At 39.8% G+C, this 21,872-nt stretch overlaps 2 protein-coding genes across 2 annotated transcripts in view; both read right to left on the bottom strand.

Annotated features, from left to right (window-relative positions):
• Positions 1-21,872, bottom strand: part of LOC106095253 (uncharacterized) — a 75,467-nt gene that overhangs the window by 14,866 nt on the left and 38,729 nt on the right. The window contains exon 4 of the mRNA XM_059360410.1: positions 9,340-9,567. Coding sequence (XP_059216393.1) covers positions 9,340-9,567 — 228 coding nt within the window. The remainder of the gene's footprint in view (positions 1-9,339; positions 9,568-21,872) is intronic.
• Positions 19,426-21,362, bottom strand: LOC106094946 (cilia- and flagella-associated protein 157). The gene has a single exon (XM_013262189.2). The coding sequence runs from the start codon at positions 21,312-21,314 to the stop codon at positions 19,488-19,490; it is 1,827 nt and encodes a 608-aa protein (XP_013117643.2). The 5' UTR covers positions 21,315-21,362; the 3' UTR covers positions 19,426-19,487.

The raw sequence follows: 21,872 nt of genomic DNA, 5'->3' as shown, positions 1-21,872 counted from the left end.
TTTTGCCTTATACGCTTGCCATATATTCTCGGTATGGTTCCCATTTCTATTATTCGACATTTTAATTTATTGTATAGATTTCTATTACATTCCATACTTTCGCAAATTTTGCTCATTCCAAGGGATTTTTTTCTCCTCTGCATCCCTATTGAAACCTTTCATTCCTGGGAGGCATGCCACACATAGCATTTCCCATTGCCACATATTACGTGCATTCACAACAATATACAATCATAGACAAGCATAGAAAAGCATATAACACTCATTGACTCACACCCCCTCAAATCTCATTCATCCTCATGATAACTGAAGTCAGCATCGTTGGGAGAGTCCTTTTTATAGTGCATGTGTTGATATGTATGTTTGTGTGTATGGCTGTGTGTATATCTGTGTTTTGTAGTTAGTTACTCCCTGGGGATCAATAGTTTATGTTGGTTTGCTGGTTGACTTGTTTGGTTGTTCTTTTCGATTCGTTTCGCTTTAGTTTTGTTTTTTTTTTGTGTCATTCATTCAGTTGCATGAGATTATTAACAGTTTTGCCAAAGGCGACGGGATATTTTTGGGTTTGTTGGGAGTTATTTCTTGAAAATATGTCAAGAATTACACTAGGAAAATTGCTGGAACACATAATTCATAACGAAAAATTCAAGAAAAAGCAATTTTGGAACAAATAATTGCCATTATATTAAAACAAAACAAGTAAAAGCGTGCTAAGTTCGGCCGGGCCGAATCTTATATACCCTCCACCATGGATCGCATTTGTCGAGTTCTTTTCCCGACATCTCTTTTTAGGCAAAAAAATGATATAAGAAAAGATTTGCTCTGCTATTAGAGCAATATCAAGATATGGTCCGGCTTGGACCGCAATTAAATTACATGTTGGAGAACTGTGTAAAATGTCAGCCAATTCAAATAGGAAGTAAAACAGAAGTAAAATAGAGAGGTGGATTTATATGGGAGCTGTATCGGGCTATAGACCGATTCAGACCATAATAAACACGTATGTTGATGATCATGAGCGAATCCGTCGTACAAAATTTCATGCAAATCGGATAATAATTGCGACCTCTAGAGACTCAAGAAGTCAAGATCCCAGATCGGTTTATATGACAGCTATATAAGGTTATGAACCGATTTGAACCACACTTGGCACAGTTGTTGGATATCATAACAAAATACTTTGTGCAAAAATTCATTCAAATTGGATAAGAATTGCGACCTCTAGAGGCTCAAGAAGTCAAGATCCCAAATCGGTTTATATGGCAGCTATATCCGGTTATAGACCGATTTGAACCATACTTGGCGCAGTTGTTGGATATCATAACAAAACACGTCGTGCAAAATTTCATTCCAATCGAATAAGAATTGCGCACTCTAGAGGCTCAAAAAGTCAAGACCCAAGATCGGTTGATATGGCAGCTATATCAGGTTACAAACCGATTTGAACCATACTTCGCAGAATTGTTGGATATCATAACAAAACACGTCGTGCAAAATTTCATCCCAATCGGATAAGAATTGCGCACTCTAGAGGCTCAAGAAGTCAAGACCCATGATCGATTAATATGGCAGCTATATCAAAACATGGACCGATATGGCCCATTTACAATACCAACTGACCTACACTAATAAGAAGTATTTTTGCAAAATTTCAAGCTAGCTTTACTCCTTCGGAAGTTAGCGTGCTTTCGACAGGCAGACAAAATTATAGTCAATTTAAATTTAAATCCATTTTTATACCCACCACCGAAGGATGGGGGTATATTCATTTTGTCATTCCGTTTGCAACACATCGAAATATCCATTTCCGACCCTATAAAGTATATATATTCTTGATCAGCGTAAAAATCTAACACGATCTAGACATGTCCGTCCGTCTGTCCGTCTGTCTGTTAAAATCACGCGACAATCTTTAAAAATTGAGATATTGAGCTGAAATTTTGCACAGATTCTTTTTTTGTCCATAAGCAGGTTAAGTTCGAAGATGGGCTATATCGGAATATATCTTGATATAGCCCCCATATAGACCGATCCGCCGATTTAGGGTCTTAGGACCATAAAAGCCACATTTATTATCCGATTTTGCTGAAATTTGGGACAGTGAGTTGTGTTAGGCCCTTCGACATCCTTTGTCAATTTGGACAGATCGGTTAAGATTTGAATATAGCTGCCATATAGACCGATCCTCAGATTTAGGGTCTTAGGCCCATAAAAGCCATATTTTATATCCGATTTGGATGAAATTTGGCACAGTGAGTTGTGTTATGCCCTTAAACATTCTTGGTCAATTTGGCCCACATCGGTCCAAATTTGGATATAGCTGCCATATGGACCGATCCTCCGATTTATGGTCTTAGGCTCATAAAAGCCACATTTATTATCAGATTTTGCTGAAATTTAGGACAGTGAGTTGCGTTGAGCCCTTCGACATCTTTCGTCAATTTGGTTCAGATCGGTTCAAATTTGGATATAGTTGCCATATAGACCGATCCTCCGATTTAGGGTCTTAGGCCCATAAAAGCCAAATTTATTATTCGATTTTGCTGGAATTTGGGACAGTGAGTTGCGTTGAGCCCTTCGACATCCTTCGTCAATTTGGCCCAGATCGGTCTAAATTTGGATATAGCTGCCATATAGACCGATCCTCCGATTTAGGGTCGTAGGCCCATAAAAGCCACATTTATTATTCGATTTCGCTGAAATTTGGTACAGTGAGTTGTGTTAGGTCCTTCAACATCCTTCGTCAATTTGGCTGAGATCGGTCCAGATTTGGATATAGCTGCCATATAGACCGATCCTCCGATTTAGGGTTTTAGGTCCATAAAAGGTGCATTTATTGTCCGATTTGCTGAAATTTGGGACAGAGAGTTAAGTTAAACCCCTCCACACATTTCTGCAATTTGGTCTAGATCGATCAAGATTTGCATAAAGCTGCCATATATACCGATATCTCGATTTAAAGTCTTGGCCCCAAAAAAGGCGCATTTATAATCCGATTTAACTGAAATTTGGCACATTGAACCATGTTAGGCTTTCGACATCCATGTTGTATATGGTTCAGATCGGTTTATTTTTAGATGCACCTACTAAAGAGACCAATATTTTGCTATACACAATTGAACAATGACATGTACTTATTAGTATTTGGTCCAAATCGGATCATATTTCGATATAGCTGCTATGGGGCATAAGGTATGCATTTATCACTGGATTTTGACGAAAGGTGGTTTACATATATACCCGAGGTGGTGGGTATCCAAAGTTCGGCCCGGCCGAACTTAATGCCTTTTACTTGTTTTTATTTTATTTTCTCCATGTAATTTCCCTTCAATACATTTTCTTCTGGATTAAACTTAAAGCCTCACACAATAGTTGCTGCACCCCTTAAACTCACACTACACTCACACTCTCATACCATTCTAGATATATAAACTATTTCCCAAATCTGAGATACCACAAACTACAATAGTTTTAGCCTGTCCAAAAAAAGCTTACACTGACAATTGCTATTGACCAATTCTTCGAGGAAATCAAACAGAAAATCAATTCACATAGTAACAAATGCTTATGGGCCGTTTTTCCTGAAAGGGGAAAGGGGTTTGGCAAACTAAAGATGTGCGGAATTCAACCACAAACATAATTAGTTAGATACTTAAATGAAAAGATGTTTTAAGTTAAATTTAAAGTTTGGAAGCCACAATTGGGTAATATATTAGAAAGTTAATATGTGTGGGATCGCTGTTTAAACCCCATAATAAAACCAATAAAGTTAAAGAACATAAGTTGATGATTGGCAGGCTGAATGGAAATTATCTTTATTTTAAATGAGTTTTCAAGATTGTTACTGGGACATGGTTTAAATAGAAGTTGATAGCAATGGTTAGTGGTTTGTGGAGGATTAGATAGTGTAAAATTTAATATCGGAGACCTAGCTGACCCGGGCCCGCCCTGCAGCGCCTTCTTTTACTTTATATGGAACAAAAGTTTCCTTGGAATATTTATTTTCGACAACTAAAGATTTTTAAGTTAAATACCATGCTGCGAAAATAGTATGTCGCTTGACTAACAGTTTAACAATATAAGTGCCTTTATCTGAATCCCATATCCTGTTTATTGGTCTACGAATTTAAGTTTGGATGTAAGGTGTACTCCATTCTTAAAACACTTTATTTCAGCCCGATATTCTCATGGTGTCTGATTTAGTGGTGTTTTCTGGGGAGAGGTGGTCCCCCAGACACTTGACACTGAAAAAATATCAGCATCGTGTTCTTCTTTCAAATACCATTAACTTAAACCCCATATTGCCATTGGTTTAGGGGAGTTTACACGATGAGACGTCCCTCCAACACACGGCCCCAAAATAGGTTATCAAATTCGTTTTCTAATCTCAAATACCTTTCATGTGAGCCACATATTGGCATGGTCGAATTATGTTTATCCTTTGGGGGGTGTTTTGGGAAAGGGGTGATGCCCTAAATACTTGGTCCTACATTGGGATATCTAATTCGTATTCTACTCCCAAATACCTTTATTTGAGCTCCCATACTGCGATGGTCACTAAAAAATTGCTATTTGTGGGGTATTTTGGGAAAGGGGTAGACCCCCAGAAAAGTGGTCCCGAAAATGGATATCAATTCTTGTTCTAACCCCCAATACCTTTCATTTAAGCTCCACATTGACATGGTCGGTAAATATGCCCGATTTAAGGGTGTTTTGGGGACTGGGGTGGTCCCCCAAACACTAAGCCCGGAAAATATATCAGCAACATGCTCTATTCTCATATATCTATATATCATTTATTTGAACCCCATATTGCCATTGCCCTCAAAATTGGATATCAAATTCGTTTTCTAATCTCATTTAAACTCCTTATTGCAAATGTCAGCAAATATGTCCGGTTTGGGATATTGGCCCTAAAAACTATGAATATGTCCGGTTTGGTGTAAAACTCTCTAAAAAGTATGAATATTTAGTTCCACTCTCTTTAAGACTCAAATTGTCTTGGTGAGCAAATACGTCCTATTTGGGGGTTGTTATGGTGGTGGGACATCCCATAGACAGTTGGCCCCTAATGTTGAAATCAGATACGTGGTCTACTCCCACATACCTTTTATTTGAGCCCCATATTTCCATAGTCGGCAAATATGACCGGCTTGGGGGGTGTATTGAGGGATGGGCGGCCACTCAGTGAGTTGGCCTTGAAAATATATATCGGATTCGTGTTCCACTTTAAAAACCCTCTTATTTGAGCCTCATATTGCAATAGTCAGAAAAAACTTACTATTTGGGTGGTGTTATGGAGGTGGCGTGGCCCCATAGATACTTTTCCCGAATATTGATATCAAATTCGTTCTTTACTCCCAAATACCTTTCATTTGAGCCCCATATTGCTATGTTCGTAAATTTGTCCCCCTTGGGGATTGGTTTTGGTGAGAGACGGCCTCCCAAACACTTGGTCCCATATTTGGATATCAGATTCGTATTCTACATTCAAATATCTTTTATTCAAGCCCCATATTGCCATGGTCAGTAAATAAGTCCTGTTTGGGGGGTGTTTTGGGAATGGGGTGGACCCCCAGAAACGTGGTTCCACATTTGGATATCAGATTCGTATTCTACTCGCAAATACCTTTCATTTGAGTCCCATATTGCCATGGTCGGTAAATATGTCCGATTTAGGGGTTTTTTGGGGCTTCGGGTGGTCCCCCTAGCACTTGGTCCGACAATTGGATATCAGATACGTTTTTTTTATCCTAAATACCTTTTATTTGAGTCCCATATTGTCGTGATTGGTCTAAATATATATTTGGTAGGTTTTAGGGTGGGGCGGTCCCCCTAGGTACCCCATCCGAAATTTGGATACCAAATTTTTATTTTTAGGGTACTATATGAGAGCACACAAAATTTCGGTTAAATCGCATCACCCATATCCAAGATGTGGCGTTTCTGAAAATTAGGGTATGGGGGAGAGTCCGCCCCCCTTCAGATGTCAAAAAATTTAGTACTCTATTTTCACCACGGGGTCATTATGCACCATCTGTGAAAATTTCAAGAAAATCGGTTCAGCCATTTCTGAGTCTATAAGGAACACACAAACATACAAACAAACAAACAAACCTACAAACAAACACAAATTGATTTTTATACCCACCACCATAGGATGGGGGTATACCAATTTCGTCATTCTGTTTGTAACTACTCGAAATATTCGTCTGAGACCCCATAAAGTGTATATATTCATGATCGTCGTGACATTTTATGTCGGTCTAGCAATGTCCGTCCGTCTGTCCGTCCGTCCGTCCGTCTGTCTGTCGAAAGCACGCTAACTTCCGAAGGAGTAAAGCTAGCCGCTTGAAATTTTGCACAAAGACTTCTGATTAGTGTAGGTCGGTTGGTATTGTAAATGGGCCATATCGGTCCATGTTTTGATATAGTTGCCATATAAACCGATCTTGGGTCTTGACTTCTTGAGCCTCTAGAGTTCGCAATTCTTATCCGATTGGAATGAAATTTCGCACGGCGTGTTTTGTTATGATATCCAACAACTGTGTCAAGTATGGTTCAAATCGGTCCATAACCTGATATAGCTGCCATATAAACCGATCTGGGATTTTGACTTCTTGAGCCTCTAGAAGTCGCAATTATCATCCGATTTGCTTGAAATTTTGTACGACAAATCCTCTCATGACCATCAACATACGTGTTTGTTATGGTCTGAATCGGTCTATAGCCCGATATAGCTCCCATATAAATCGATCTCTCTATTTTACTTCTTGAGCCCCCAAAGGGTGCAATTCTTACTGGAATTGGCTGATATTTTACACAGGTCTCCAACATATAACTTAATTGTGGTCCAAACCGGACCATATCTTGATATCGCTCTAATAGCAGAGCAAATCTTTTCTTATATCCTTTTTATACCCTCCACCATAAGATGGGGGGTATACTAATTTCGTCATTCTGTTTGTAACTACTCGAAATATTCGTCTGAGACCCCATAAAGTATATATATTCTTGATCGTCGTGAAATTTTATGTCGATCTAGCCATGTCCGTCCGTCTGTCCGTCCGTCCGTCCGTCCGTCCGTCCGTCCGTCCGTCCGTCCGTCCGTCCGTCCGTCCGTCTGTCTGTCGAAAGCACGCTAACTTCCGAAGGAGTAAAGCTAGCCGCTTGAAATTTTGCACAAATACTTCTTATTAGTGTAGGTCGGTTGGTATTGTAAATGGGCCATATCGGTCCATGTTTTGATATAGCTGCCATATAAACCGATCTTGGGTCTTGACTTCTTCAACCTCTAGAGTGCGCAATTCTTATCCGATTGGCACGAAATTTTGCACGACGTGTTTTGTTATGACATCCAACAACTGTGCCAAGTATGGTTCAAATCGGTTCATAATCTGATATAGCTGCCATATAAACCGATCTTGGGTATTGACTTCTTGAGCTCCTAGAGTGCGCAATTCTTATCCGATTTGAATGAATTTTGGCACGACGTGTTTTGTTATGATGTCCAACAACTGTGCCAAGTATGGTTCAAATCGGTTCATAATCTGATATAGCTGCCATATAAACCGATCTTGGGTCTTGACTTCTTGAGCCTCTAGAGTGCCCAATTCTTATCCGATTTGAATGAATTTTGGCACGACGTGTTTTGTTATGATATCCAACAACTGTGCTAAATATGGTTCAAATCGGTCCATAATCTGATAAAGCTGCCATATAAACCGACCTTAGGTCTTGAATTTTTGAGCCTCTAGAGTGCGCAATTCTTATCCGATTGGAATGAAATCTTGCATGACGTGTTTTGTTATGATATCCAACAACTGTGCTAAATATGGTTCAAATCGGTCCATAATCTGATATAGCTGCCATATAAACCGATCTTGGGTCTTGACTTCTTGAGCCTCTAGAGTGCGCAATTCTAATCCGATTTGAATGAATTTTAGCACGACGTGTTTTGTTATGATGTCCAACAACTGTGCCAAGTATGGTTCAAATCGGTTCATAATCTGATATAGCTGCCATATAAACCGATCTTGGGTCTTGACTTCTTGAGCCTCTAGAGTACCCAATTCTTATCCGATTTGAATGAATTTTGGCACGACGTGTTTTGTTATGATGTCCAACAACTGTGCCAAGTATGGTTCAAATCGGTCCATAACCTGATATAGCTGCCATATAAACCGATCTTGGGTCTTGACTTCTTAAGCCTCTAGAGTGCGCAATTCTTATCCGATTACAATGAAATTTTGGCACGACGTGTTTTGTTATGATGTCCAACAACTGTGCCAAGTATGGTTCAAATCGGTCCATAACCTGATATAGCTGCCATATAAACCGATCTTGGGTCTTGACTTCTTAAGCCTCTAAAGTGCGCAATTCTTATCAGATTGGAATGAAATTTTGCACGACATGTTTTTTTTATGATATCCAACAAGTGTGCCAAAAATGGTTCAAATCGGCTCATAAACTGATATAGCTGTCATATAAACAGATCTGGTGACTTGACTTCTTGAGCTTCTAGAGGACGCAATTCCTACTTGATTTGGCTGAAATTTTGCATGACGTTTTTTATTTTTTATTTTTTCTTTCAACCACTGTGTCAAATAAGGTTTAAATCGGTTCATAACCTGATATAGCTGCCATATAAACCGATCTGGGATCTTGACTTCTTGAGCCTCTAGAAGTCGCAATTATTATCCGATTTTCCTGAAATTTTGTACGATGAATCCTCTCTTGACCATCAACATACGTGTTGATTATGGTCTAAATCTGTTTATAGCCCGATACAGCTCCCATATAAATCGATCTATCTATTTTACTTCTTGGGCCCCCAAAGGGCGCAATTCTTACTCGAATTGGCTGACATTCTACACAGGTCTCCAACATATAATTTAATTGTGGTCTAAACCGGATCATATCTTTATATCGCTCTAATAGCAGAGAAAATCTTTTCTTATATCACTTTTTGCCTAAGAAGAGATGTCAGGAAAAGAACTCGACAACTGCGCTCCATGGTGGAGGGTATATAAGATTCGGCCCGGCCGAACTTAGCACGCTTTTACTTGTTTTGCCTAAGAAGAGATGCCGGGAAAAGAGTCGACAAATGCGATCCATGGTGGAGGGTTTATTAGATTAGGCCCGGCCGAACTTAGCACGCTTTTACTTGTTATATATAAGAAGATTATTTTTTGCACAATGTGTGGTATTTATGTATATAAAAATCTTTAAAAACTTGTTTCCTTTAAACAATTTAGGACAGGCTAAAGTCGGGCAAACGCAACCATTTAATAACCTTCATCACATTGGGTATGCATTAAATTTATGTATATCTCTTACCTGTAACAACCAAAATGATCGTCCCGGACAGCTTTGTGTGGCCCCTGCTATAATACGTTTGGGTTTGGAGGCTCCCAAATGAACAATGCAGCCACAGCGGCAACCAGGACCGATTTCCTGTGTGACATCTGTACGATTCTTACTGGCTGCCGTGCCACTTGTTTCGTAAATACAATCCCAAGTATCACCAATGGATTGACCACATTTTTCGGTTTGCACTGAGGGTCCCTGAAAAAAAAAATTTTTAATTGAGAATGTATCAAAGTTATTGCTGTATAAAACAAAAACAAGGGTTCTCACTGCTTCAAATTTCAGAAAAAGGGCGTACGTTTTGATGTTGACTAAAATTGGTATGAGTGTTAGGGGGTCTCTTCCAAATTTCGTAAATCTGCGTAGAAAATGCGGGTTTTGTGCGATCAATGCCTTCAGTCGGAAAACAGGCATATTTGTTAGCTGCATACAAATATGGCGACTGTATAATACCCTACACCTACCATATAAGTATAAAGTGGGAGCTATATCTAATTCTGAACAAATTTTGATGAAACTTGATGGATGTTTTCAGATGGATTATTAAATTATTCATCGAGAAAAGCGTTGTAAAAAAATTTGCCAAGATTGGTCAGTAATGCGCTTGCAGTGAATGTCGGGCGATATACATATATGGAAGCTCTACCTTAATCTTAACCGAACCAACAACTGTACCAAGTTCGGTCCAAATCGGTCTACAACCTGATGCACCTCCCATAAAAACCGATCTCCCCATTTGATTTCTTGAACCCCTGGAAGCCGCAATTTTTTTTTTGACTTGGCTAAAATTTTCCATGTAGTGTTTCGTTATGACTTCCAACTACAGTGTCAAGTACGGTCAAAATCTGTCTTAAACCTGATATAGCTCCTATTTAAACGATCATCCCTGTTCAGTTCCCAGAAACTTTAATTTTTGCTGGTTTGTCAGAAGTTTGATATGTAGAATGAAATTATGCCCTACAACTTTTTTTTTACCCACCACCGAAGGATGGGGGTATATTCATTTGGTCATTCCGTTTGCAACACACCGAAATATCCATTTCCGACCCTATAAAGTATAAATATTCTTGATCAGCGTAAAAATCTAACACGATCTAGACATGTCCGTCCGTCTGTCCGTCTGTCTGTTGAAATCACGCTACAGTCTTTAAAAATAGAGATATTGAGCAGAAATTTTGCATAGATTCTTTCTTTGTCCATAAGCAGGGTAAGTTCGAAGATGGGTTATATCGGACTATATCTTGATATAGCCCCCATATAGACCGATCCGCCGAATAAGGGTCTTAGGCCAATAAAAGCTACATTTATTATCCGATTTTGCTGAAATTTGAGACAGTGAGTTGTGTTATGTTCTTCGATATCCTCCGTCAATTTGGCTCAGATCGGTCCAGATTTGGATAAAGCTGCCATATAGACCGATCCTCCAATTTAGGGTCTTGGGCCCATAAAAGCCATATTTATTATCCGATTTTGCTGAAATTTTGAACAGTGAGTTGCGTAAGGCCCTTTGATATCCTTCGTCAATTTGGCCGAAATCGGTTCAAATTTGGATATAGCTGCCATATAGACCGATCTTCCGATTTAGGGTCTTGGGCCCATAAAAGCCACATTTATTATCCGATTTTGCTGAAATTTGGGACAGTAAGTTGCGGTAAGCCCTTCGACATCCTTCGTCAATTTGGTCCCGATCGGTCCAAAATTGGATATAGCTGGCATATAGACCGAGCCTATGATTTATGGTCTTAGGCCAATAAAATCCACATTTATTATCCGATTTTGCTGAAATTTGGTAAAGTGAGTTGCGTTCAGCCCTTCGACATTCTTCGTCAATTTGGCCTAGATAGGCCCAGATTAGCATATAGCTGTCATATATACCGATCCTCCGATTTAGGGTCTTGGGCCCATAAAAGCCACATTTATTATCCGATTTTGCTGAAATTTGGGACAGTGAGTTGCGGTGAGCCCTTCGACATCCTTCGTCAATTTGGTTCAGATCCATCCAGATATGGATATAGCTGCCATATATACCGATCCTCCGCTTTAGGGTCTTAGGCCAATAAAAGCCACATTTATTATCCGATTTTGCTTAAATTTGAGGCAGTGAGTTGTGTTAGGCCTCCCAACATCCTCCGTCAATTTGGCTCAGATCGGTCCAGACTTGGATATAGCTGCCATATAGACCGATCCTCAGATTTAGGGTCTTAGGCCTATAAAACCCACATTTATTATCCGATTTTGCTGAAATTTGGGATAGTGAGTTGCGGTAAGCCCATCGACATCCTTCGTTAATTTGGTCCAGATCGGTCCAAAATTGGATATAGCTGGCATATAGACCGATCCGGCGATTAAGGGTCTTAGGCCAATAAAATCCACATTTGTTATCCGATTTTGCTGAAATTTGGTACAGTGAGTTGTGTTAGGCCTCCCAACATCCTCCGTCAATTTGGCTCAGATCGGTCTAGATATGGATATAGCTGCCATATATACCGATCCTCCGATTTAGGGTCTTGGGCCCATAAAAGCCACATTTATTATCCGATTTTGCTGAAATTTGGGACAGTGAGTTGCGGTAAGCCCTTCGACATCCTTCGTCAATTTGGTCCAGATCGGTCCAAAATTGGATATAGCTGCCATATAGACCGATCCGGCGATTAAGGGTCTTAGGCCAATAAAAGCCACATTTATTATCCGATTTTGCTGAAATTTGAGTCAGTGAGTTGTGTTAGGCCTCCCAATATCCTCCGTCAATTTGGCTCAGATCGGTCCAGATTTGGATATAGCTGCCATATAGACCGATCCTCCGATTTAGGGTCTAAGACCCATAAAAGCCACATTTATTATCCGATTTTGCTGAAATTCGGGACAGTGAGTTGCGGTGAGCCCTTTGATATCTTCCTGCTATTTTGCCCTGATCGGTTCAGATTTGGATATAGACCGAACTCTCGATTTAAGGTTTTGGGCCCATAAAAAGCGCATTTATTTTTCGATGTCGCCGATGTTTGGGTCAGTGAGTTGTGTTGGGCCCTTCGATATTTGTCTTCAGTTTGCCTGAGATCGGTCCTGATTTGGATATAGCTGCCATATAGACCGATCTCATGGTTGAACAATGACTTGTACTTATAAGCATTTGGTCTATATATATAAATTTTTAGCAGAATCTTTGATGGTGGGTTCCCAAGATTCGGGCCGGCCGAACTTAGTAGCTTTTGCTTGTTTAAAGTCGAACGAACATATATATGGGAACGTAATCTATATCTGAACCGATATCGACCAAACTTCCTAGATATTGTGGTAGTCGTCGAGGAAAGCGTTGTACATTTTGGGACGATTGGTCAATAAAAGAGTAAAACTCGGGCGACATATATATATATATATATATATATATATATATATATATATATATATATATATATATATATATATATATATATATATATATATATATATATATATATATATATATATATATATATATATATATATATATATATATATATATATACAAACTAGCCGAGCCGGGCCCGCAAATTTTAATGTCATATTTGTAATCTACTCTCTAATACCTTTCATTTGAGTCCTATATAGCCATGGTCGGCTAATATGCCCATTTGGGCGTGGGCGCCCTCCCACTACATGGACCTAATGTTTTATGCCATATTTGTAATCTACTGCCTAATACTTTTCATTTGAATCCCATATTGACATGAAATTCTAATATATCTGTTTAGAGAAATTTTGGGGTTGGCGGGACTCGCTGAGTATTTGGACCCAAATTTTAATATCATATTCGTTTTTTGGTCTCCAATACCTTTCATTTGATACCCTAATTGGTCCCATCGGACCACTTTTGGATATGGATGGCCTTTTTTAGGTATGGGGGAGGGTGCGTCTCCACCCGATATCTAAAAATTATATAGCCCATGTTTCCTTCCAGACAAACGTACACAGTCTATGAAAATTTAAAAAAATTTGGTTCAGCCCTCAGGGGTGGCGTGACCCCTATACTTCGATCTGATTTTGTATGCCAGATTCGAAATCTAATCCCGAATACCTTTCATTTGAGCCTCATACTGAAATGAACGCCCAATATGTCAGTTTGGGGGAGTTTTGGGCGGCCGTTGGGTACTTAGACACCAATTTTAACATCTTATTCGTATTATTCTCTACAATACCTTTCATTTGATATCTATATTGTCTCGACCAGACCACTTTTGATATTGGGTTGTGTTTTGGCATAAGGGGGAGGGTCTGTCCCCCTTCTGATACCGAAAAATTATATAGCCTATGTTTCCTTCCAGACCAACCTACACAATATGCGAAAATTTCGAGAAAATCGGTTCTGCGTTTTTTAGTTTATGCGGAACAAACAAACCGAGACCCATATATCCTTGATTAGCTAATGTGCCCATTTTAGGCGTTTTTGTGGGTTTGGGATGACCCACTATACTTCGACATGAATTTGTATGCCATATACGTTATCTACTCCCGCATACTTTCATTTGATACCCATATTGCCCTTATCCTTTGATTTTGGGTGGTGTTTTTGGGATAACGGTGGAGGGCAACCCAATTACATTTTGGGTTGCCCAAAAAGTAATTGCGGATTTTTTAAAAGAAAGTAAATGCATTTTTAATAAAACTTAGAATGAACTTTAATCAAATATACCTTTTTTACACTTTTTTTCTAAAGCAAGCTAAAAGTAACAGCTGATAACGGACAGAAGAAAGAATGCAATTACAGAGTCACAAGCTGTGAAAAAATTTTTCAACGCCGACTATATGAAAAATCCGCAATTACTATTTGGGCAACCAAATATTATAAAGCATATTCCTTCTTACTGACCATATACGTAGTCTAATCCCGAATACCTTTCATTTGAGTCCCATATTGTCATGATCGTCACATAAGGTATAAGGCCCTTCGACATCCCTCTTTAATTTGGCCCAGATGACCAATATTTTATTCTACAAAGTTTAACAATGACTTGTACTCATAAGACTACTCGATGTTTGTGCCGAATTTGGTCCACATCGGACCATATTTCGATATATCGGCTATGGGCATAAATTATGCATTTTTCACCGGATTATGACGATAGGTGGTTTATATATATACCCGAGGTGGTGGGTATCCAAAGTTCGGCCCGGCCGAGCTTAACCCCCCGAGCTTAAAATATGTTTGTTTATTTCTCCCCAAAGGGGTATCGCACAGTGGCACGCCGTTCGAACACGGCTATAAAAAGAAGGCCCCTTATCATTGAGATTCAACTTGAATTGGACAGCACTCATTGATATGTGAGAAGGCCAAAACAGCAATAACTCGACAAAAGAATAACAGGCCATTAGGAACAGATGGGTTACCATCTGTGAGAGTTGGGTCCAGAAGAAGCACACTGATGCGATGAATGCATCGGCGTGTTTGTATAACATAAATGGAAACATCAACATGCAATAGGTGATGTCTTGAGGTCTTGCCTTCTTTGAGTTGAGTTGGAGGAAAGTGGGGAATTGTGGTATTGTTAAAATACCAGATTTTTGTCAGGTGTATGATAGTTCTTCAGAAAAGTTTTCAGGAACAGCTCAAGAGACAGTCATTTTACACCCTAAGCCCTGAGGGTCAAATTCTTATCTCATCCCTGTAACTTCTGTTATGACCTTCAACATCCAAAAGTAAAGCAAATGGGTTCATAACCCGTTCTAGCACCCATATTTACCTACCTCCGAATTATACTTCTTCACCACAATGACTTCTGTTATGACCTCCAACATCGGTATCAAATATGGTGCAGATCAGCCTAAAACGTCCTAAAATTTCACATAAAAATAAAGTTTTGATAAATTGTACATGCAATTTTTTTCAGTTTTTCCAATACTGATTTTTTGTCTGTTTCATTTTATTCATGGATTGTTTTGTCCATTGACTTTAATTTTGCTTCTATTTAGAATTGAAAGCAAAAAAAAAAAAAACAATTAAAAATGCGTTAAGTTCGGCAGGGACGAACTTTCAATACCCACCACCTATATATTGGGTTGCCCAAAAAGTAATTGGGGATTTTTTAAAAGAAAGTAAATGCATTTTTAATGAAACTTAGAATGAACTTTAATCAAATATACCTTTTAACACTTTTTTTCTAAAGCAAGCTAAAAGTAAAAGCTGATAACTGACAGAAGAAAGAATGCAATTACAGAGTCACAAGCTGTGAAAAAATTTGTCAACGACGACTATATGAAAAATCCGCAATTACTTTTTGGGCAATCCAGTATGTTATATGGCAGCTATATCCAAATCTGGACCGATTTGGGCCAAGTTGCAGAAAAATGTCGAAGATCCTTACACTATTCATTGTCCCAAATTTCGTGCGAAATCGGACAATAAATGCGCCTTTTATGGCCCCAAAACCTTAAAGCGAGAGATGGGTCTATATGGCAGCTATATCCAAATCTGGACCGATCTGAGCCAAATTGAAGAAGAATGTAGAAGGGGCTAACACAACTCACTGTCCCGAATTTCGGCGACATCGGACAATAAATGCGCCTTTTATGGGCCCAAAATCGAGAGATCGGTCTTTATGACAGCTTTATCCAAATCTGGACCGATCTGGGCCGAATTGCAGAAAGATATCGAGGGGCCTAACACAACTCACTATCCCACATTTCAGCGACATTGGACAATATATGCGCCGTTTATGGGCGCAAAACCTTAAATTGAGAGATCGGTCTATATGGCAGCTATATCAAGATATAGTCCAATATAGCCCATCTTCAAACGATATAGCCCATATATAGCCCATCTTCAAACGCAACCTGCTTATGAACAAAAACAAGTAAAAAGGCGTTAAGTTCGGCCGGGCCGAACTTTGGATACCCACCACCTCGGGAATATATGTAAACCACCTTTCATCAAAATTCGGTGGAAATTTCATACCTTATGTCCCATATCAGTTATATCAAAATATGTTCCGATTTGGACCAAATACTAAAAGTACACTAGCTATATCTAAAAAAAAAAACCGATCTGAACCATATACGACACTGATGTCGAAAAGCCTAACATAAGTCACTGTGCTAAATTTCAGTGAAATCGGATTATAAATGCGCCTTTTATGGGGCCAAGACCTTAAATCGCGATATCGGTCTATATGGCAGCTATATTCAAATCTCGACCGATCTGGGCAAAATTGAAGAAGGACTTCGAAGAGCCTAACCAAACTCACTGTCTCAAATTTCAGCGACATCGGACAATAAATGCGTCTTTTATGGCCCCAAAACCTAAAACGTAGATATCGGTCAATATGCCAGCTATATCCAAATCTGAACCGATCTGTGCGATATTGCAGAAGTATGTCAAGGGGTTTAACTTAACTCACTGTCCCAAATTTTGGCGACATCGGATAATATATAAGCATTTTATGGGCCCAAAACCATAAATCAAGAAATCGGTCTATATGGCAGCTATATCCAAATCTGAACCGATCTGGCCAAATTGAAGAAAGATGTCGAAAGGCATAACACAACTCACTGTCCCAAATTTCAGCAAGATCGGATAATAAATGTGGCTTTTATGGGACTTAGACCCTAAATCGGATGATCGGTCTATATGTCAGCTATATCCAAATCTGGATCGATCTGAGCCAAATTCACGGAGGATGTCGAAGGGTCTAACACAACTCATTGTCCCAAATTTCAGCAAAATCGGATAATAAATGTGGCTTTTATGGGACTTAGACCCTAAATCGGAGGATCGGTCTATATGGCAGCTATATCCAAATCTTGACCGATCTGAGCCAAATTGACGGAGGATGTCGAAGGGCTTAACGCAACTCACTGTCCCAAATTTCAGCGAAATCGGATAATAAATGTGGCTTTTATGGGACTTAGACCCTAAATCGGATGATCGGTCTATATGGCAGCTATATCCAAATCTGAACCGATCTGAGCCAAATTGACGGAGGATGTCGAAGGGCCTAACGCAACTCACTATCCCAAATTTCAGCGAAATCGGATAATAAATGTGGCTTTTATGGGACTTAGACCCTAAATCCGATGATCGGTCTATATGGCAGCTATATCCAAATCTGGACCGATCTGAGCCAAATTCACGGAGGATGTCGAAGGGTCTAACACAACTCACTGTCCCAAATTTCAGCGAAATCGGATAATAAATGTGGCTTTTATGGACCTATGACCCTAAATCGGCGGATCGGTCTATATGGGGGCTATATCAAGATATAGTCCGATATAGCCCATCTTCGAATTTAACCTGCTTATGGACAAAAAAAGAATCTGTGCAAAGTTTCAGCTCAATATCTCTATTTTTAAAGGCTGTAGCGTGATTTCAACAGACAGACGGACAGACGGACAGACGGACGGACATGTCTAGATCGTCTTAGATTTTTACGCTGATCAAGAATATATATACTTTATAGGGTCGGAAATGGATATTTCGATGTGTTGCAAACGGAATGACAAAATGAATATACCCCCATCCTTCGGTGGTGGGTATAAAAAAGATTCTATGTCGAACGCATTAAGCTGGCCGCTTGAATTTTGGCACAGATACTAGGTATCAATGTAGGTCGTCGGGCTTTGCAAATAGGCCATATCGGCTCAGATTTAGATAAAGCTCCCATATAAACCGATCTTCCGATTTGACATCCTGAGCCCCTGAAAGCCGCTATTGTTGTCTGATTTGGCTGAAATTTTGTACACACGGTCTATAACCTGATATAGCTCCCATGTAAACCGATCTCCCGATTTGACTTCCTGAGCCCCTGGAAAACGCAATTTTTGTCCGATTTGGCTGAAATTTTGTACATGGTGTTCTGTTACGACTCCCATCAACAGTGCCAAGTACGCTTAAAATCGATCAAGAACATGGTTTAGCCCCCATATAAATCGATCCCCCTTCTTGCAAAATGTCAGCTAAATCGGACAAAAATTGCAGTTTCCAGGGACTGAAGAAACCAAATAGAGAGATCGGTTTACATGGGAGCTATATCTAAATCTGAACCATATGACCCATTTGCAATCCTCAACGCCCTACAACAATATTAAGTATCTGTGCAAAATTTCAAGTGGCTAGATCGACTCAGAATCGACTCGAGACAATCTTAGCCGAATATTTCGAGGTGCTACAAACGGAATGACTAGATTAGTATACCCCCATCTTATGGTGGTGCGTATAAAAAAAGATTACATGCTTCCACCTATGTGGTTTAGTGTTTGCCAAACATCCCATTATGGAACAAGGTAGAGGTAAACTAACTTCTCACATTATCAATTGGTTACAGTCCGATTCAAATTTAAGCTCAATTATAAGGGGACCTCCTGTTTTATGCCGAGTCCGAACGGCGTGCCACTGAAAATGTACACCTTTTTTGTTGAGAAGTTGTGCATGACCAAAATATTTACAAATGTTGCCAGCATTTGGTGAGGGGATTACCACCGCCGAATAGTGTTTTAAGGTGGTTAACAGGCAAAAAAAAAAACCTGAACATTTTTTTTTATATTTCGTCGTATTATTGTTGGATTTCTTTGTCCAGCTAAAACCAATTGGCTTGGATTTTCCTTCTGTTTAGAATAGAATGCGAACAGAAAACTTGTTAAAAAGTTAAGGCATGCGTTCTGTACTTTAATGCATTGGGCAGGTGCGAAAAGCGCGTTTTCGAAGCCGACCAAAGCTTCATTATCAGTCCGATAAGATCCAAAACGATTTCATGCTTCCAACCACTCATGTTAGAGTAACTTCTGATCATGTTAGAGTAACTTCTTCGAGCGCAGTAAGAAAAGTAAACGCCCAACCGCCAATATCTCCAACTCAAATAGAACATCTAGCACCAGGAACACACACAGTTAGAGTTACAGATATTGGAGGCATGCTTCCACCATTGCACATCGCACTAATTATTGAGTAGGTGGAAGCATGCCTACAATCGAACAGACTAATTTTGACAAAATCTTCCATAAAAATAAAATTATGAAAAAATTTTCCACAAAAGTAAAATTTCTGCTAAATTTGTTCATAAAAACAAAATTTGTCAAAATTTTTCTGTTTCTTTTAATTTTTTTTTTATATTTATTCTTTTATAAGCCTATAATTTTTTTGTGAAATTGAACGTCTAATAAAAAAGATTTATGGAATAGGCCTCATCATCGGTTTGTGGCAAACTCTTTTGACGTGACATGCGTGATATGCGTGAACCTCGCGATGCAGCATCCACCCCTGAAGATGATGGCGATCCACTAGGGCCTCCTGCTGATGAACCTGGCTCACGATCCACAGATAATTCTCCCGAAGCGGCTATTGAGGGAGCTCTTTGTAGCACAGATTTACGTTGATCTCCTGCCTGTGAACTTGTGCCGGCATCTTCCAACTCACTGGTGCTGGCCTCCTCAGGCATGTCATCAGGTTCAGCCTCATCTTGTGGCGGCATATCCATTTCATCATGGGACTCGGAAACATAAAACAGAGAACCCATTTGAACATCTATAATGGAACCGGCTTCACTCAAACGATCCTTGGGTATTATTTTATTTTCATCCTTTTTGGTTTGATAGGCTGAGGCCAAGATTTCCGCTGAGACCAGTCTGTGGACATCGCGTTTGAAAATTTCCATTAATACCGAGGTGGAACGTGCCATAAAGCCCATTTTGCCCGTGCGATAGAGAGACGATTTGGATTGTGAGGGAGTGGCTAGACTCAAGTCATCGGGAATATCCTCAGTTTGGCTGCGCACAATTTCCAATAACTCTTTGAGCAAGTCCTGGCGTTGAAGTTTCCTTAAGGCCAAAGACTCCGAGGCGGTCTCATCCGGCCCTAAGGAACATTGGCCATCAGGCTGTTTACCTTCCCCTGTGGCCATAATGGCCAATTGAATTGTAGTTCTGATTTGCTGAAGCAATGCCTTCAGACGCTGAATCTCCTGCTCATGTTGCTCATGCTGGCTGTTCAAACGATTCTTTTCCATTTTAAGACTCTCGACCCGTTGACCCAAAATGGCCAACTTCTTGGTCATATCATTAATGGTGAAACGCTCACACACATCACGTTTGGCCAGATTCTCATAAAGCCCTCGATATTTGATTAGCTCCACATGCTTGGCCTTCAGACGCTCATAGTTGTCGGTGAGTTTTTCGATAATTTTAATTTTATTCTGGGCACTTCGTATGAGCTCATTTTTCATTTGATCTAAGGCATTGAATTGTTCTGCCATTTCTTTGTGTTTGGCCAAACTGTCATTGTATTCCGATTGCATGCGTATCTGGGACATAACCAAGCTGTCGATCTCCTTTTGCAGGGCTATGTTTTCGCGTATCAGGCGACGGGTATAGCCGGCATTGCGTATCTCACTGGAGCGTGTAAAATCTTCCGAAACCTGCAACAGCTTGGCTTCCACCTCCTTCTTGAGGGCATCCTTCTCCACCACAGCTTTTTGTTCCATGCTATAGATAAGTTCCTGGTGTAGCCTCTCCTTTTCTTTGGCTTCTGCCTCCTGGTCATCAAATTTGGCCATAAGCACATCCCTTTGTATGCGAAACTCATCCAGGGAGTTCAATTTGCCATTGAGCAGTTTTATCTCCGAAGTCAATTGGTCATGCATGGCCTTGTATTTCATTTCCAGCTCCTTGATATGCTCAGCAGCCTCGGCCTTTTCCTTGTTGCGCACCTTGGTTATTTCAACCAAACGTTCTTCCAGCTCGGTTATGGTGTCGGTACGCTCAGCCAATGTTTTCTCCAGATGGGCAGCGATATCGGTGCGCTCCTCGGTGACGGTCTTCAACTGCTCTTTGAGGTTAACGTTGTTCTCATCCAAAGTCACCAAATGACTACGTAGACGAGCCAATTTTTGATTTAAATCTGTTATAGTCAACTCGTAAAAGGTTCTATCCACTTGGGTGAGTTTGTTGGGATCATCCTGCTTCTCTTTTTTAGGCTTTTTTCCCATTGTTAAAGGACTCTATGAAATAGAATTTTGTCTAAAAGACCTATAATCAAATGTTTGTTTATTTTTCAGGTAGTCAATGGCGACATGAGTAACTGAGGCAACAATAAAAATACAGGGGTGCATTTCTCGACAGCAACCATGCAGGAGGAGGATATACAAGTTGTCTTAAAATTTTATATTTTTATACCCTCCACCATAAGATGGGGGGTATACTAATTTCGTCATTCTGTTTGTAACTACTCGAAATGTTCGTCTGAGACCCCATAAAGTATATATATTCTTGATCGTCGTGACATTTTATGTCGATCTAGCCATGTCTGTCCGTCTGTCCGTCTGTCCGTCCGTCCGTCCGTCTGTCTGTCGAAAGCACGCTTACTTCCGAAGGAGTAAAGCTAGTCGCTTGAAATTTTGCACAAATACTTCTTATTAGTGTAGGTCGGTTGGTAATGTAAATGGGCCATATCGGTCCACGTTTTGATATAGCTGTCATATAAACCGATCTTGGGTCTTGACTTCTTGAGCCTCTAGAGGGCGCAATTCTTATCCGATTTGAATGAA

This window comes from Stomoxys calcitrans, chromosome 1 (assembly GCF_963082655.1).
Source record: "Stomoxys calcitrans chromosome 1, idStoCalc2.1, whole genome shotgun sequence".
Taxonomy (NCBI): Eukaryota; Metazoa; Arthropoda; class Insecta; order Diptera; family Muscidae; genus Stomoxys; species Stomoxys calcitrans.
Note: the sequence above shows the minus strand (reverse complement) of the source record. Positions and strands in the feature narration are given on the sequence as shown.

Coding starts and splice junctions, on each gene's coding strand:
- LOC106094946 (XM_013262189.2), bottom strand. CDS start 21,314: ATGGGAAAAAAGCCTAAAAAAGAGAAGCAGGATGATCCCAACAAACTC.